At 44.0% G+C, this 17,687-nt stretch overlaps 1 protein-coding gene across 3 annotated transcripts in view; it reads right to left on the bottom strand.

Moving 5' to 3' along the window:
• The window catches only part of SEMA6B (semaphorin 6B), a 683,939-nt gene that overhangs the window by 506,857 nt on the left and 159,395 nt on the right, over positions 1–17,687 (bottom strand). For all 3 annotated transcript variants that reach the window (XM_069964532.1, XM_069964533.1, XM_069964531.1), the window contains exon 4: positions 8,030–8,087. In XM_069964532.1, the coding sequence (XP_069820633.1) occupies positions 8,030–8,087 (58 nt within the window). The remainder of the gene's footprint in view (positions 1–8,029; positions 8,088–17,687) is intronic.

Raw genomic sequence — 17,687 nt, 5'->3', positions numbered from 1 at the left:
ATTATAGCAGGCCATCTTCCCCGATCGCGGTGTGTGAACACACAGCCATCGGGGAAACATCGGGCGTAAATTTACGTCCATTTGCGCTAAGTACCAGGGCGCGGGGGCGTAAATTTACGCCCGATGTCGTTAAAACATTGGTCTAGCCATTAATTTTTCATTTTCACAAGGGTTAAAAAAAACAAAAAAAACGTGTAGAGCAGTTTGTTCTGAGTACAGAAATACCCCACATGTGGACATAAAGCACCATGCAGCCGCAAGAGGAGCCTCCAAATGGAAGGAACGCCATTTGGCTTTTGGAGGCTGAATTTGGCTACAATTAATTTCAAGGGCCATGTCGTGTTTACAAAGCCCCTGTACTACACCCCTCAAGAAATTTAACAAGGGGTGCAGTGAGCATATGGACCCCACTGGTGACAGGCACAAAGGTGGAACAATGAAAGTGAAAAATTTCCTTTAGGGGTGTAGTTTTCATAATGGGGTCACCTTTGGGGGGTTTCTACTGTCTTGGCCACCCAGGGGCTTTGTAAACATCCATTCTAGCCAAATGGCGCTCCTTCCCTTTGGAGGCTTACCCTGCACCCGCTTGGCACATGTCCACATGTGGGGTATTTCCCTACTAAGGGAAAATTGCTCTACACATTTTGCGTTTCTTTTTATCTTTAAACCCCTAGATGACCCTGTCCGTACCCGTACGTCCAGCGGTCGCCCAGGGGAGTTCAGGGCGGGACCGAGTTCCCGGGTGCTGCGTGTAGCGCGGGACCGCGGCTATTAGCAGGCACTGTTCAATTGCTGTGCCCGCTAATTAACTATTCAGATGAAGCTGTCAAAGTTGACAGCTGCATCTGATTACTTACTGCAGCCTATTCCCTAGTGTCTAGTGGGTTGTTATTAATAAAAAGCCCCCTCCCCTAATAAAAGTTTGAATCACCCCCCTTTTCCCATGTTATAAATAAAAACAAATAAATAAACATGTTTGGTATCGCCCAAACTATTAATTTATCACATTACTGATTTCATACGGTTAACAGAGTAAGCGCAAAAAAATCCCAAAGTGCAAAACACATCATGGCGCAAAAAATGACACCTCACACAGCCCCATAGGCCAAAGGATAAAAGAGCTATAAGCATGGTAATAGAGTGATTTTAAGGAACATATATTTGTTAACAATGGTTTAAATTCTTTACAAGCCATCAAATAAAATAAAAGTTATACATGTTACATATCGTTGTAATTGTCACGACTTGAGGAACATATATAACAAGCCAGTCTTACCCCAGGGCAAATGGCGTAAAAACAAATACCCCCCAAATAAAATTATATATATATATATATATATATATATATATATATATATTATTTATTTTTTTCAATTTCACCACACATTAAATTTTTTCCTGGTTATGCAGTGTACTTTATGCAAACATTCAGCCTGGTCATTGCAAAGTACAATTAGTGGCGCAAAAAATAAGGGCTCATGTGGGTTTCTAGGTGAAGAAATGCAAGTGCTATGGCCTTTTAAGCCCAAGGAGGGAAAAAAATGGAAGTGCAAAAATGCCAATTGGCCCGGTCCTCTAAGGGTTAACCTCTTGTGAAAATGAAAAATCAAGACTAGATCAATGATTTAGTGTACAAATTTTAAAAAAATTTGTACACTTAATGTTGGTCTAGCCTTGATTATTTTCATTTCCACAAGGGGTTACAGAGAAAAAAAATGCAAAACATGTAGGGTAATTTCCCCTGAGTATGAAAATTCCCCACATGTGGACATAATGTGCCATATGGGCACAGGGCAAGCCACCGAAGAGACAGAGCGCCATTTAGAGGCTGGAATGGAGGATGGAGGCCATGTCGCATTTACAAAGCCCCTGTGCTGCCAGGACAGTGGAAACCCCCACAAAAAAAACCATTTTGGAAAATACACCCCTCATTGAATCTAACAGTGAGCATATGGACCCCACTGGTAACGGGCACATAGGTAGAACATGTGCAGTGAAAATTACAAATACCTTTTTTTCATTTTCACAACACAAATGTGCCTATTACCAAGGGGTCCATATCCCTGCTGCACCCCTTGTTAGATTCCTTAAGGGGTGTAGTTTCCAGAATGGGGTCACTTGTGGGGGTCACTTGTGTCTCCTGCCTCAAAAGTCCTAGGTGGAGACTTAAATCTGCCTCTCTCTGAAATATGGGACAGGCACTCTACAACAGGTCACCCACCATCAAATGATTTGCATAAACTCTATATAGAATTCATATTCAGGGATTCTATGACCTTTGGCGCATTAAGTACCCGGTGCAGGAACATACTTTTTTTTTTTATTCCTATCCACATAAAACACATACCAGAATTGACTATTTATTTGGTAATATGCCAATGGTTTGGCTCCTTAAAGGAGTGGAGATAGAATTTCCTGGTCAGATCATGGCCCAGTACTGATATTCTTGTCAATGGCTACCCCTACTCGTCAATGTCATTGGTGTTTGAATAAGTCCCTGCTGAAATCCCAAGTAACATGAGACTCTATCAAGTTGTGTATATCCACATATTAGAGAAAGATGGGTCTGTAGAGTCCCAGTGTCTGTAGAGTCTTAGTGGGAGGCTCATGAAGCGGTGACTCAAGGCCATTGTATAGCTTTGGAAACAAAAAAGTGAAGAAAAAAAAAGATTTTGGAAGTTAAAGGTGCCACCCACAAGCTAGAGCTCTCGCTAGCATCCCTTTCCTCCTTAACCATGCTGTGCAGATTGTTTTCAGCCCAAGCGCTCCTCAACATTCTCCATTCCCCCACTGTAAGGTATATGAGTGGTCTTAGGGTGGAGTCCATAGAATGGGTTGGGACAATTCCTAGAGGATATAACTTATGTATACTCTGGGTCTCTCGCTCTATTTCCTGTGGCCCTGGATGAACAAGCACTTAGGAACAGGTATAATATATGTGGGCCTTCTGTGTGTATATAGCAATATAAGTATAATAACATCACAGTAGACTGTATACGTGTACATATAGATATTCTAGGTATAAGTGTGTGTTGCTATAGATACATATGCTGTCTATGCATGGGTCTCTATATGTACATGTACTAGTGGTCGGCTGCTCGATGTGGCTTTGATAATAACTATAGATCCAGGATACAGTGTGGGATCTGGATATATGTTATACTGTATATACATACACAGTATTGGTCACATTGTGCTTGGTATCCAGGGGGGTAGGAAAGGAGGCAGCTGTGTGTAGTTGTGATCTCTATGTAATGTATTGTATCTGGATATAATGTATAATGTCCTTGTCATCTTTGTTATTAGTAAAGTAGTTTTATATATATCTGCAAAGGGTTGTATGTTACTCCTGTAGTGAGAAAAGGACAGGTGGGCGTGTACTGTATACTAATACAGAGTAAGCGGCCTGTACAGGAAACAAAGGTACCAGACTAGGAGCGGACCAAAGGGACTAATATGCACAAACCAGAATTATCCTTTGTCAATGGCGAGCCCAGCCCAACTGTTTTAATGAATCTCTATTAGGTTATAGTGTTGAAATTGTTGTTATACTGTAAACCTAGGTTTGTAGACTGGTGAGTTTCGGACAGGTAGCACAGTTCCATCTGAGGCCTAGTGTGAGTGCCATTAATAACAGATAACCTATGTAGTGAGGCTCCTAGGATATTGGTGGTTTCTTTGTTTTCTGGCTGTATTGTTGTGCACTTTGTATTGTCCTTCAGTAGTATCCTGCTGGTTGGGGAAAGGATCAAAGAATCTTTCCCAAATAACAAAAGGCTCCACCACTTACTGTATTGGAGTAGCACAAATCACAGGGATAACAATGAGTGACAAGGCAGGATGTGTAACTTTTGATAAGTTAAAGAGGATGTACCACCAGGTACATCCTCTTAAAGCGACTCTGTACCCACAATCTGACCCCCAAACCTCTTGTACCTTCGGATAGCTGCTTTTAATCCAAGATCTGTCCTGGGGTCCATTCGGCAGGTGATGCAGTTATTGTTTTAAAAACCACTTTTAGGCTATGTTCACACTACGTAAGTCTCCGGACGTAGCGCGTTCTGTGAATAAGCGTCCGGAGACTTACGTAGTTTGCGTACAAAGGAAAGTATACGATGTACGGCTGCACAGTTCACACTACGTACGAACTTACGCCCGGATCGTACGCGGCGCCGTAACAAATGAACCAGACCATTGTTTGACTGTTTGCCGTAACTTACACCCGTAGCGTAACATGCGGTCCCGTACGTAGTGGTGATTTCTTCATTTTGCAAGCTTTTTGTGCCGATCCAAAAGGTTCTGTGGGGTGTCCGGGGCTAGGCAAAGATTTCCAAGTAAAAGACCGCTGTCAGATCGCTACGTAGGGCGCTCGGGAAGCGTAAGTAGACTACGGCCGCAACTTGCGTAAATTCCCGGCCGGAGTTTAACACGTATATGTCCGGCCGCGAAAATATGCGGCTGGACATATACGTAGTGTGAACATAGCCTAAGGCTGCATTCACACTACGTATATTTCAGTCAGTATATGTATATTTCAGTCAATATATTTCAGTCAGTATTGCAACCAAAACCAGGAGTGGATTAAAAACACAGAAAGGATCTGTTCACACAATGTTGAAATTGAGTGGCTGGCCGCCATTTAATGGCAAATATTTGCTGTTATTTTAGAACGGCTGTTATATTGAAATAATGGCCGTTATTTACTGTTATATGGCGGCCATCCACTCAATTTCAACATTGTGTGAACAGATCCTTTCTGTGTTTTTAATCCACTCCTGGTTTTGGTTGCAATACTGACTAAAATATATGTAGTGTGAACGCAGCCTTAATCCTGCAGTGCGGTCTAACAGCCAGGGCTTACATTTGTATATGCATTAGGCTGGCACACCTCTCCTTCCCTCCTTCCCACCCTCCTCAGCATTAGGAATGATCCAGGAACATTTACTGCTGTTTCAGCTTTGCACAGGTGTCTTAACGATCCAGCCCATGTTCATTATGCACACAGAAGGGGAATAGGAAGCAATCTGCCTGGATCATTCCTAATCATGGGGAGGTGATGAGGGTGGGGTGGGGAGGTGAGGAGGGTGGGGAGGAGAGGTTGTGCCAGCCTAATGCATATACTAATGTAAGCCCCGGCCGTTAGACACAGCGCTGCAAGTTTAAAAGTCGTTTTTAAAACAATAACTGCATCACCTGCCGAACGGACCCCAGGACAGATCTTGGATTAAAAGCAGCTATCCGAAGGTACAAGTAGTTTGGGGGGGGTCAGATTGTGGGTACAGAGTCGCTTTAAATCTGACACAGGGATAGAACGGCACCGTCACAGGATCCCTTTTTTGATCTGCGGCCCGGTTCCCGTGTACGGCGCCATTGCATCCATGGGTCCCGGTCCAGTGCTCAAGCACTGGAGGCGGGCAGGCCCACCCCCAGTGGGAGGGAATTCCCTCCTTTGTATGATGCGGCTGTTAGAATCAATACCCGTGACTGTGCCGTTCTTTCCCTATGTCAGATTAAAGAGGATTACCTGGTGGTACATCCTCTTTAAGTAAATGTAGTACGTTTAACCCTGTAATGTTGAGCACTTGTGGATCTGCTAAGAGTTTATGGGAATCCCTGTTAGAGCAGGCTCTCTCCTATGATAAACTACATATTTCTAAGTGCAGTGTGATTAACCAGTCCTCTAAGCGGTTACACATGCTGGCTAAGCTGGTGTGCATTTATGAGGATGCCCTGTGTAAGATGGAGATGGTGAAGGCAGACACAAATGTCTCTGAGACGGTACATTGCAAGTGTTGTAAGGAACAGGTTAAACAGGTTTGTTATTTAGAGATATAGCTGAAAGAAAGTAATGAGCAAATTGTAGAAAAAGATCAGCATGCTACAACCTCACATTGCTGATAAAGAAAGATACTACACAGATGTGGATAAGGTGTTTATACAGCTGTATATGGACATTACTGGCTATAAGGAAAGATTGGCATCTACTGATGCAACAATTGCTAACTTAAAGGAGACCTGTCACCCCCAGAGGTGACAGGCTCCCGTACCCCAGCTAGATCCCCTTATACTGACCTCACCTAACCGAGTCCCGCTCCCAGAGCCAGTCCTGGGACGGAGATATCCTGGTCAGAAGCCAGCGTGCGCGCTGTGGATATAGGTCCGGCGTCCATAGAGGATGAGTCCAACTCCATTGATTCTCTATGAAAGCTGGACCTATATCCACAGCGCGTGCACCGGCTTCTGGCCAGGATATCTCCGTCCTGGGAACGGCTCCGGGAGCAGGACTTGGCGATTTGAGGTCAGTATAAGGGGATCTAGCTGGGGGTTGGGAGCCTGTCACCCCGGCACCCCCCGGGGTGACAGGTCCTCTTTAAAAAGCAAAGTATAAAATAAAATAAATCTGCAGAGGTACCTTGATGTAAGAGTAACTTGGATTAAGAGCATTTTGCAAGAAGAGCGCACAGTTTTTCAAAATTTTTACTTGGTTTAAGAGCATTGCTTTGGTTTAAGAGCTCCCTGTACTGGGTGGGAGGGAAAGTCGGGGAGGGGCATGGTCTGCATAGAATGGTCTACAGCACTGTACTCTGTCTGACCCAGGAAGTCTTCCTCATCTTCCAAATCATAGCAGATCAACTTCAGGCTGGGGCTTGCATCAGGGGACAGGACTGTAGAGGTAATCTCTCCATAACTGTAACCCGTCTCTGCCCGGACAGAGAGTGCTGCTATACTGTACTGTGCTATACCAACAGTATGTCCTGCTAATTCCTTTATGCTTCCTGCAGTCTTTGTCAGCCCTTGTGTTTCCCATCCTCTCCATTCCTGCTATACTGTGCCTGCACTCACACTCCGCTATACACACTGCTGCTATAATTTGTCTGCACTTACACTCAGCTACTCACACTGCTGTATAGAAAGGTTTCTGTCTCTGTCCTTCCGACACAGCTCTGTGATTGTCATTTCCTGATTGGTCCATGGTGAACACACACCCCTTCCCCATTGTGGTCATGTGACTACACAGACCTCTGACAGAAGCCCTGCTTCTCTATTCTAGCCTGTTGTACTATGCTCCTGCATAAGGGGATCTGCAGTCCCATCCTGTATTTAAAAAAACTGCTGCTGTTTTTCATCCTTATGCACTTACTATACATTTTACTCCACATGCTGATTGCTATACTGTACAGTAACTTATAATATGACATATCCAGCTTTCTACATGTTTGTTTTATTTGTTTTACCTGTTATTCGGATGTGGAACCAATTGTCTGCATTTCAATGATTCCTTATGGAAAAATTTGCTTCTGTTTTAGAGTGATTTGGATTACAAGCATGGTCCCTGAACGAGTTATGCTCATAATCCAAGGCACCATAGTATATATTTTTGATTTAACCACTGATGCCATCCTGTGAAAGATCTGCATTAAAAAAAATTCTGAAACTATTGGAATCTGCCTATTGTGGTCTATTCAGTCCAAGCACCTAGTGCAGCCCTAATGTGCAGGGCTACTGCAACCGAATCTTTGTTCTAAATAGAAAGGATGAATAAAACGGCAAAGTGTGCATGTATATAAACTAAACCCCTCCCCCCACACACACTTACACACATAAAAAAACATAAGGAAAGGTCTGGGGCATCAAACATTACCAGAAAAATTACCTTTAAACAGAATCTTGATAGGTAGGCGCTGCCAGTAGGTAGATAGGTACCCTACCGGGAGTTATCCCCAGTAGGTAGAGCTGCCACCTAATAGGTAGAGAGTTGTCCCCAATTAGGTACAGTTGCCCCCCCCCCTCCCCAGTATATAAAGCTGCCCTTAATTAGGAATAGTTGCAATCTAGTGTTTGACCGCGTTTTTTTGTACGTTGAAAGTGACCATTTAAAAACGTATCCGTTAAAAGCAGTGTGGATCCAGCCTTACAGGAACGCAGAAATAAATACCAAAAACAAAAAAATTTTTTAGATAGAGATATTTATATTACAGACATATTAGTTTATTATGCAGTCAGTTATAACTGTTGAGTTTTTGCTTACCTTTTGATACTTTAAATCTAAAGAATTGGAGTCCAGCAGGATTTGATAGAGAGCATCCCTACAAGTAGAGAAAATTAGATTAGTATGACAATAATCTATATCATAAAAATCAAAGTCTGTCTGTCTGTCCTTCTGTCTGTCTGTCCTCTATAGACTTCCAAACGCCTGAACCGTTTGACCCCAAATTTGGCACACAGATACATTGGGTGCCCGGGAAGGTTATTGCAAAGGTCCCGTCCCCGCCAGATGTACAGGAGGGGAGGGGGAGGGGAAAGAGAGGCGCCCCATAGAGATGAATGGGAAAATCTCCTCACTGCAAACACAGGTGATATAATTAGCTGCAGCAGACACGGCAGTTGGAGCCTTAGCAACCAATAGGATTACTGCTTTCATTTTCACAGGGAGCAATGGTTGCTGGGGAAGCTGCCTCACAACATCCACAGTAATAACTGGTAGACCCCCTACTCCATCTATACAGTACATGTATATACAGAGCCCCCTACTCCATCTATACAGTACATGTATATACAGAGCCCCCTACTCCATCTATACAGTACATGTATATACAGGACCCCCTACTCCATCTATACAGTACATGTATATACAGGACCCCCTACTCCATCCATACAGTACATGTATATACAGGACCCCCTACTCCATCCATACAGTACATGTATATACAGGACCCCCTACTCCATCCATACAGTACATGTATATACAGGGCACAACAGGTATACCAAACTGTGACTGGGTAACACTGCTACACCAGACCTGACCAATACCGCCATACTGTGACTGGATAACACTGTCATACCAGACCTGACCAATACCGCCATACTGTGACTGGATAACACTGCCAGACCTGACCAATACCGCCATACTGTGACTGGATAACACCTCCATACCAGACCTGACCAATACCGCTATACTGTGCTGGATAACACTGCCATACCAGACCTGACCAATACCGCCATACTGTGCTGGATAACACTGTCATACCAGACCTGACCAATACCGCCATACTGTGACTGGATAACACTGCCATACCAGACCTGACCAATACCGGCAAACTGTGACTGGGTAACACCGCCACACCAGTCCTGACCAATACCACCATACTGTGACTGGATAACACCATCATATCAGACCTGACCAATACTGCCATACTGTGACTGGATAACACCGCTATACCAGACCTGACCAATACCACCATACCGTGACTGGATAACACTGCCACACCAGACCTGACCAATACCGCCATACTGTGACTGGATAACACCCACATACCAGACATGACCAATACCGACACACTGTGACGGAATAACACTGCCATACGGGTAAATACATCCCTGCAGGTATACAGGACACTACAGGTATACAGGACCCCAAAACTATACACTACAAGTGCACGGGACCTCCACAAAACTATATACTACAGGTATACAGGACCCCAAAACTATATACTACAGGTATACAGGACCTCCACCAACTATATACTTCAGGTATACAGGACCTCCACCAACTATATACTACAGGTATACAGGACCCCAAAACTATACACTACAGGTATACAGGAACTCCACCAACTATATACTACAGGTATATAGGACCCCAAACTATACACTACAGGTATACAGGACCTCAAAACTATACACTACAGGTATAAAGGACCTACACCAACTCTATAATACTGGTATACAGCACCTTCACCAACTCTATACTACAAGTATACAAAACCCCAAATATACTACAGGTATACAGGGACTCCACCAGCTATATACTACAGGTATATAGGACCACAAACTATACACTACAGGTATACAGGACCTCCACCAACTCTATACTATAGTTATACAGGACCCTCAAACTATTTACTACAGGTATACAGGACCCCCGCACTATATACTACAGGTATACAAGACCTCCACCAATTACTCCACCAATTATACACTACAGGTATCCAGGACCCTCAAACTATAAACTACAGGTATACAAGACCTCCACCAACTATACATTACAGGTATACAGCACCAACTATATACTACAGGTATACAGGACCCCCAAACTATACAGTACAGGTATACAGGACCTTCACTAACTGTACACTGCAGGTATACAGGACCTCCCTCAACTATACACTATAGGTATACAGCCCCCCCAACTATACACTACAGATATGCGAGACCCCTAAAAAACTATACATTGTGGGTATACAGAACCCCTCCAACTATGCACTACAGGTATACACTAATTCCACTGATTAACTCAGATGAAACAATACCTTTTAACTTGGCCTCCTGGGCACCTTAGAACAAATCTAATTAACACACTGACACTTTATACCCGGGCAGCGCCGGGTACATTTTCTAGTATCTAATAAAAACAAAAATCACTGACCAGTAAGAGCAATCTAATGATTGATTACAAAGGTCCCATAGGTAAACTTAAAGAGGATGTACCATCAGGTACACTCTCTTTAAACTTACACATGAATCGAATGGTAAGGGGAAGCCGGTGCAGCGGGCCCTTTTTCAAACCGCGGCCTGGTTCCCGCCTATGGTGCTGTTCTTTTCATGGTTACCGGCCCGGGGGTGAAACCCTGGAGGCGGGCTGGCCCGCCCCCAGTGGGAGGAAACCCCCGCCCCTCCATGACGTGGCTCCATTGACTCCGTAGGAACCGGGCCACGGTTCAAAAAAAAGGATTCATTTGTACTTTTAAAGGACAAGTCCGGCGAAAACTTTTATTAACCCCTTAAGGACAGAGCCAATTTCGATTTTTGTGTTTTCGGTTTTTCCTCCTTGTGCTTAAAAGGCCATAGCGCTTACATTTTTCCACCTAGAGACCCACATGAGCCCTTATTTTTTGCGTCACTAATTGTACTTTGCAATGACAGGCTGAATTTTTGCATAAAGTACACTGCGAAACGAGAAACAAATTCAAAGTGTGGTGAAATTGAAAAAAAAAACGCATTTTGTTTATTTGGGGGAAATGTGTTTTTACGCCATTCGCCCTGGGGTAAAACTGACTTGTTATATATGTTCCTCAAGTCGTTGCGATTAAAACGATACAATACATGTTATATATCTGATGGCCTGTAAAAAATTTAAACCATTGTCAACAAATAACACTCCATTCCCAATAACCGCTCCATTCCTAGGCTTATAACGCTTTTATCCTTTGGTCTATAGGGCTGTGTGAGGTGTCATTTTTTGCGCCATGATATGTTCTTTCTATCAGTACCTTGATTGCGCATATACGACTTTTTGATCGCTTTTTATTACAATTTTTCTGGATTTGATGTGACCAAAAATGCGCAATTTTGCACTTTGGGATTTTTTTGCGCTGACGCCGTTTACCATGCGAGATCAGGAATGTGATTAGTTAATAGTTTGGGCGATTACGCACGCGGCGATAGCAAACATGTTTGTTTATTTACTTTTATTTATAACCTGGGAAAAGGGGGGTGATTCAGACTTTTATTAGGGGAGGGGGCTTTTTATTGAGAACAACACTATATTTTTTTTTTTTTACACATATACTAGAAGCCCCTCTAGGGGACTTCTAGTATATACACTTTGATCTCTCATTGAGATCTCTGCAGCATAGATATGCTGCAGAGATCCATGAGATCGGCACTCGTTTGCTTTCGGCTGCTGCAGCCGGAAACAAACGAGTGCCGAGTCGGGGACGGCGCCATCTTGGAGCGGTCCCCGGCCGGCTTCAGTTACGGAGATCGCTCCTCCGGGATGTCCCGGAGGAGCGATCTCCCCACTAGACACCAGGGATGACGCTGCGTCCGGTAATCGGATGCAGCTGTCATGTTTGACAGCTGCATCTGATTACTGTATTAACTCCCTTACCGGCATCAGGGCGTAAATTTACGCCCGATGTCGTTAAGGGGTTAAAGTATTGTATTGCCCCCCAAAAGTTACACAAATCGCCAATATACACCTATTATGGAAAGTACTTATGGTTCAATATTTTTATTGAAAATTTTCAAAAGACAAAATAAAACATACATATATTTGAAATAAAGCTTGATATTGGTCTATAAACATTCAACACATAGGAAGACGTAGAAAAATTCCACTATATGTATATGCAGGTAAGATGTGGTTAGAGGAGAACACAACAGTACAGTGTGGGGAATCGCATATAAAATAGATGTGATGGCATGCAGTGAACACAATAGAGATGCTGATACGGTGTAGGGTAGTGCTGTTATATGTATGTAGAAATGCTGATACGGTGTATGGGAATGCTGTTACATGTATGTAGAAATGCTGATACGGTATAGTGAGATACTGGTATAAGTAAGTAAGCAGGTATATACTACAATATCGTACTGAGCATAAGCACAAGATATCAAGTTAAAGGAATATAAGAAACACTAATAAGCAAATTGCAGGTATAAAAGTCGAAATGGTATAGTAAATAGTTAATAGCTAATAGAGTTGTTGACCGTTATGGTCATTCATTTTTCTGAGTATCGCTTGTACTATCCGTCATGTGTGTACCTAAAATGTAGGGATATACAAGGTGGCAAGGATATGCTAAGTATAAGCGTTAACATCATATAATCTTAAGAGAGTACAAACATGACTATGAAGTGAACAATAATATGCGTTTAATACTAAATAACATTAGTCACGGTGGGAAAGGGTGCATTGTCCGACCAATGCCAGATAAGATAAGGAGAGACGAACATAAAAATGTGTGCAACAATCCTTCTGTCCAAGAACAGTTAGTGTTGATCATTACAAGGGTGCCAAGAACGCCATAACTGCATACCTTCCTCGGGTTAGAAACCTTATAGGTGACATCTCTTTTAAAGACGACAAGGTGTGTAGCAGAAAACCATTTATACCGGATCTGGTTGTCTCTCAATAGCTTAGTAAAGGTGGCAAAAGATCTACGCCATTGTAGAGTCCCCGGGGATAAGTGCGAGAACACCGATATCCACTGGTAGTCGTCCGGTAAACCCTCCGTATTCCTGGTTGCTTCCAAAAATACAGACTTTACCCGAAGAAAGTGAATACGTGTGATAACGTCCCTAGGAGTGTCCATGGGAAGATAATTGGGTCTAGGGACCCTCCTAACCCAGTCTATGACCATTTCTTTATTTGTACAATTAGGTAGGACAGTTGTAATAAACTTCTGAATATAAGAAGGCAGGTCCGATGGTGAAACCGACTCCGGATTTCCTCATGTTTTCAAATTGTTGCGTCTAATCTGATCTTCCAAGGCCATGGTTCTACTTTTCAAATTATGTATCTCCTCCTCCATTCTCCTGCATGCATCAGATAGTAAGTTATGCTTAGTCAGCTCACCCATTTTTGTTTCTGCAAGTAGGACTCTGTCCTCCACCATTGTCATTGAAGAGCTGAAAGACTGAAAAAGCTGATCTATGCTATGTAGGAGAGAGTCTCTAAACAATAATAACATCTTCCTAAGAGAGAAGCTTGTCAGTGGTGCATCAGATGCCTGCAGCGTATCAAAATCTATATCGATGCTCTTGAGCTTGAACGCTGCAGCAGTAGTGGGTGAAATATATGCAGGGTCCAAAGATGATGCAAACAAAATATTATGCCAGGTAGCAGCAGCAGATTATGGGCAAACCTGTGTTACAGATTCATGTAATGAACGAGAACTGCCGGGACTGAGCTGATTAGTACTGCTGATAAACATTGGAGCTGCAGGGGAGAGAGTGGTGGTCTTAGCAGTGGTATCAGACACCAAATTAGAGGCAGAGGATCCTTGATTACCTTGAGAGTCCAAAGAAGATTTAGCTGGGGAATACTTAGGGCTGCAGGGGAGTTCGAACGTAGAATATCCGTAGACTGGCTTGCTGGAGTGGAGCGGGTTGAGAGGTTGAGGCAGGGAGTTTCTTACCCGGCAGATTTTTCAACTGCGTCACTCTGGAGGCAGCGCCATCTTGTTGTTTTGGGAGCGGAGAGTACTCCCCCTTGGGGATCCTGTAATTCGTCGAAAACCATCGGTGCATGGTAGTGGAGCAGTCACCAAGCTCTCAGGAAGAAGTCTGGTTAGGAGAGAAGGAAATAAATGTCGGGAATCAGGTCCACGTCACTGGTATAGTAGAGGACAGGCAGTTGCTCGATGAAAACACGTCTCTCCTCTCTGGCTGCAGGCCATGCCGCTCTATGGAAAATATTCTGCTTTTTTCCCTGCACTTACTACTGCATCAAGGCATCACTTCCTGGATAAAATGGTGATATCACAACCCGACTCCCAGAGCTGTGCAGGCTGTGGCTGCTGTAGAGGATGATGGCAGAGAGATGCTTGGTGTCCCTCCAGTGCCCTGTGTCCCTCAGTGTCCCCCTGCCATCATCCTCTCCAGCAGCCACAGCCTGCACAGCTCTGGGAGTTGGGTTGTGACATCACCATTTTATCCTGGAAGTGAAGTATAATACAGTGGTAAGTGCAGGGAAAAAAGCACTTTATAAGCATTTCCCGTAATAAGTGTATATTGGTGATTTGTATGACTTTTGCGGGACAATACAATACTTCAATAAAAAATTTTTATCAGATCTTTTAAAATCTGGCACTGTTGCTGGTAAATTGATGGCTTGCTATGTTAAGTGCTCAGATGGATCCCTGCTCCACTGCTCTGTTTAGACTTTGAGGGTACAAACCCACACACTGTATACGCAGCAGATACGCAACAAATATGCAGCAGATTTGATGGTGCAGATTTGATGCTGTGTTCAGTTATTTAGATCTAATCTGCTGCGTATTTGCTGTGTTTTTGCTACGTATTTGCTGCGTATCGCAGCAGTAAATACGCTGCGTATACGGTGTGTGGGTTTATACCCTGAATGACTCGCTTTATGATTGTTGTGTTAAAATGGGGAATCTCATTTTCTCGCTGCCCCCGCCCCCACTCCTTTTGGGAACTGGATTAACCCTGCAGTGGAGTGTTTATTTGTAATTATCTGTTATGTACTTTTTTCCATCCTTGGGTTTGAAGATTGTATAAGTGTAGGGTGGTAGAAGAGTCCCTTGAGGTGGCAGGGGGGCCTCCCATAAGTGATAAAGGTTAACTAATACTCTTTGCTTTGGTTATAACTTGTTTCTGCTGTGTTTTTGTACTCCCAGGGCTTTGACCATACTTAGTGAGAAATCTCAGTGTTTACCCTACATTACAATAAAGAATATGGTGCCTAAAAAAAGTAGGGAGTCCCTCAAAAGAAGTTGAAGCGACTCTGTACCCACAATCTGACCCCCCCCCCCCAAACCACTTGTACCTTCAGATAGCTGCTTTTAATCCAAGATCTGTCCCGGGGTCCGTTCAGCAGGTGATGCAGTTATTGTCCTAAAAAACAACTTTTAAACTTGAAGCCCGTGCCAAACGTATCTGTGCCCTAACTTTGCACCACCCCTCCGTCCCTCCTTCCCACCCTCTTCATCATTAGGAATGCCACTAAAACCTTTTCTCCATGCTGAACATTGCAGGTCCGTAATGATCAAGCCCATGTGCCGGGATGCCACAGGTGGGGAATAGGAGGCAATCTGCCTGGGCATTCCTAATGATGAAGAGGGTGGGGAGGAGGGACAGAGAGGTTGTGCAAAGTTAGGGCACAGATACTCCCGTTTGGCACGGGCTTCAAGTTTAAAAGTAATTTTTTAGGACAATAACTGCATCACCTGCCGAACAGACAGCAGGAAAGATCTTGGATTAAAAGCAGCTATCCGAAGGTACAAGTAGTTTGGGGGGGGGGTCAGATTGTGGGTACAGAGTCACTTTAAAGTTTTATTAAGTTTTCAGTATATCGAACACCCCTAGCCCTTGCCTTATACTCAGAATTCTGCCCAATAAAAGCCCCAGGTTCCAATCACTGGTCTCAGGTGCTCAACCCAACCTGCCTACAGCAAACAAGCACACAAAAAAAGCAATGAAGGGGAAATGAAAAGGCACTCAACCAAATTAACCAGCTTTAAAGGAGTTGTCCAGGGGAAATCATTTTCTTCATAAGTTAATACCATAAAGTTATATAAAATTCTGTGGAAATGTGCTACTGCTCTGGACAGTTTCTGTCTCGGACAGAGATGTCAGCAGAGAGCACTGTGTCAGACTGAAAAGAAAACAACATTTACTGCAGGACATACAGCAGCTGATAAGTATGGGAAGATTTGAAGTTTTTAAATTGAAGTAAATTACAAATCTATATAACTTTCTGAAATCAGTTGATTTAAAAAAAGATTTTCGCTGGATAACCCCTTTAAAATGGGACACATTTCTAGTGACTTGGTGGTCCTGGTTAGTGTCGGACTGAGGTACCTGGGGCCCACCAGAGGAAATCATCCTTGGGGCCCACCAAAGAACAACCAGTAAGACACAACAGGCTGACCTTCGCATGGAATCCTGCCTTCCTCAATGACTTAGTGTAATGTCTTGCGCGCCTCTGCTCTCCGCTAAAAGAATTGACATTCTTTGAGCAGAAGCACATTGAGTCATTAAGGCAGGCGGGATTCTGAGCAAAGTTCGTGGCGTGAGCTCCACAAGGAATTTCCGCTTGTTTTGCATTAGGTTTTGCTTGCGGGTACTATGGAACACTAGAGTAGTACAAGTACTGTGACTATCTATCTATAAGATAGATAGAAGGATAGATAATAGAACAAAAGAGGAGGTGGATGGATGGATAGATAGATAGCTATAGATAGAACAAAAGAGGAGACAGAGATATTAAGACAGACAGAGAGCACAAGCAGGGCCGTTTCTAGGGCCGGGTGAGCCGGGCCACCGCACGGGGCGCCCACAGCTAGGCGGCGCCCGACAGTACCCGGCCCGCAGACCCTGCATCCTCAGGGCTGGCCCGAGGATCTGGAATCTAAGTTCCCTATCGTCCCATTGGCATCACAACAGATGGGGTTAACTCGCCCCTGCGAGCCCATGGGACGAAGGAATATTTAATGAACATAATTAGCCTAAGCTTTTAATCCCCTCCTACGGAAGTATAAGTAGGCCCCGCCTCCCCAGTATCATCAGTCTTTTTTTGCTTCGCTCTAAGCCCTAGGGGACCTTGCCCCCTCCTACCTTATTCTTCTTTTCTTATTTTAGGTTAGGAGCATCGCGCTCCAGTCTTTGCATTATTATTAGCGGCGCCGGATGGATTTGGCGCCGGGGTCTCGGTTTGGCGACGTGCGGGGCTTAGGCCTTGCGTGTCGCCGGGCCGGACGACTTCCGGGATTCGCGTCATCACGCTGTAGCGTCATTGCGTCATCGCGCTATCCGCGCCGCGTGATTACGTCACCTGCCGGCGACTCGGACCGCGCTCAGGGTATTTCTGGCGTCCGGATCAGGTATGTGGATCTCCTCTGGAGTTAAGGATTGTCTACTGTTCGCTGCTGCTCTGAAGCTCACAGTTTGCAACGCTCGTGTACAGTTCGCCAGGCTCTTCAATTACATTATGTCAGCTATGGAGACCAGTCCGTCTGGGAAAAGACTAACTAAACGCAAGCATTTCACTTGCGCTGAATGCGAAACACCTTTACCCGATGGCTATGAATACCGTACGCCGGAACCTACTAGCAAGATAAGGTTCTTTTTTTCTATATAATGTGCTTATATAGATTTCATATGTTGCAGTTCGTTGTGCTTCATGTCGCCCAAAACCTAATACTGAGGAGCCTGATGTT

This window comes from Dendropsophus ebraccatus, chromosome 3, assembly GCF_027789765.1.
Source record: "Dendropsophus ebraccatus isolate aDenEbr1 chromosome 3, aDenEbr1.pat, whole genome shotgun sequence".
Classification (NCBI taxonomy): domain Eukaryota; kingdom Metazoa; phylum Chordata; class Amphibia; order Anura; family Hylidae; genus Dendropsophus; species Dendropsophus ebraccatus.
Note: the sequence above shows the minus strand (reverse complement) of the source record. Positions and strands in the feature narration are given on the sequence as shown.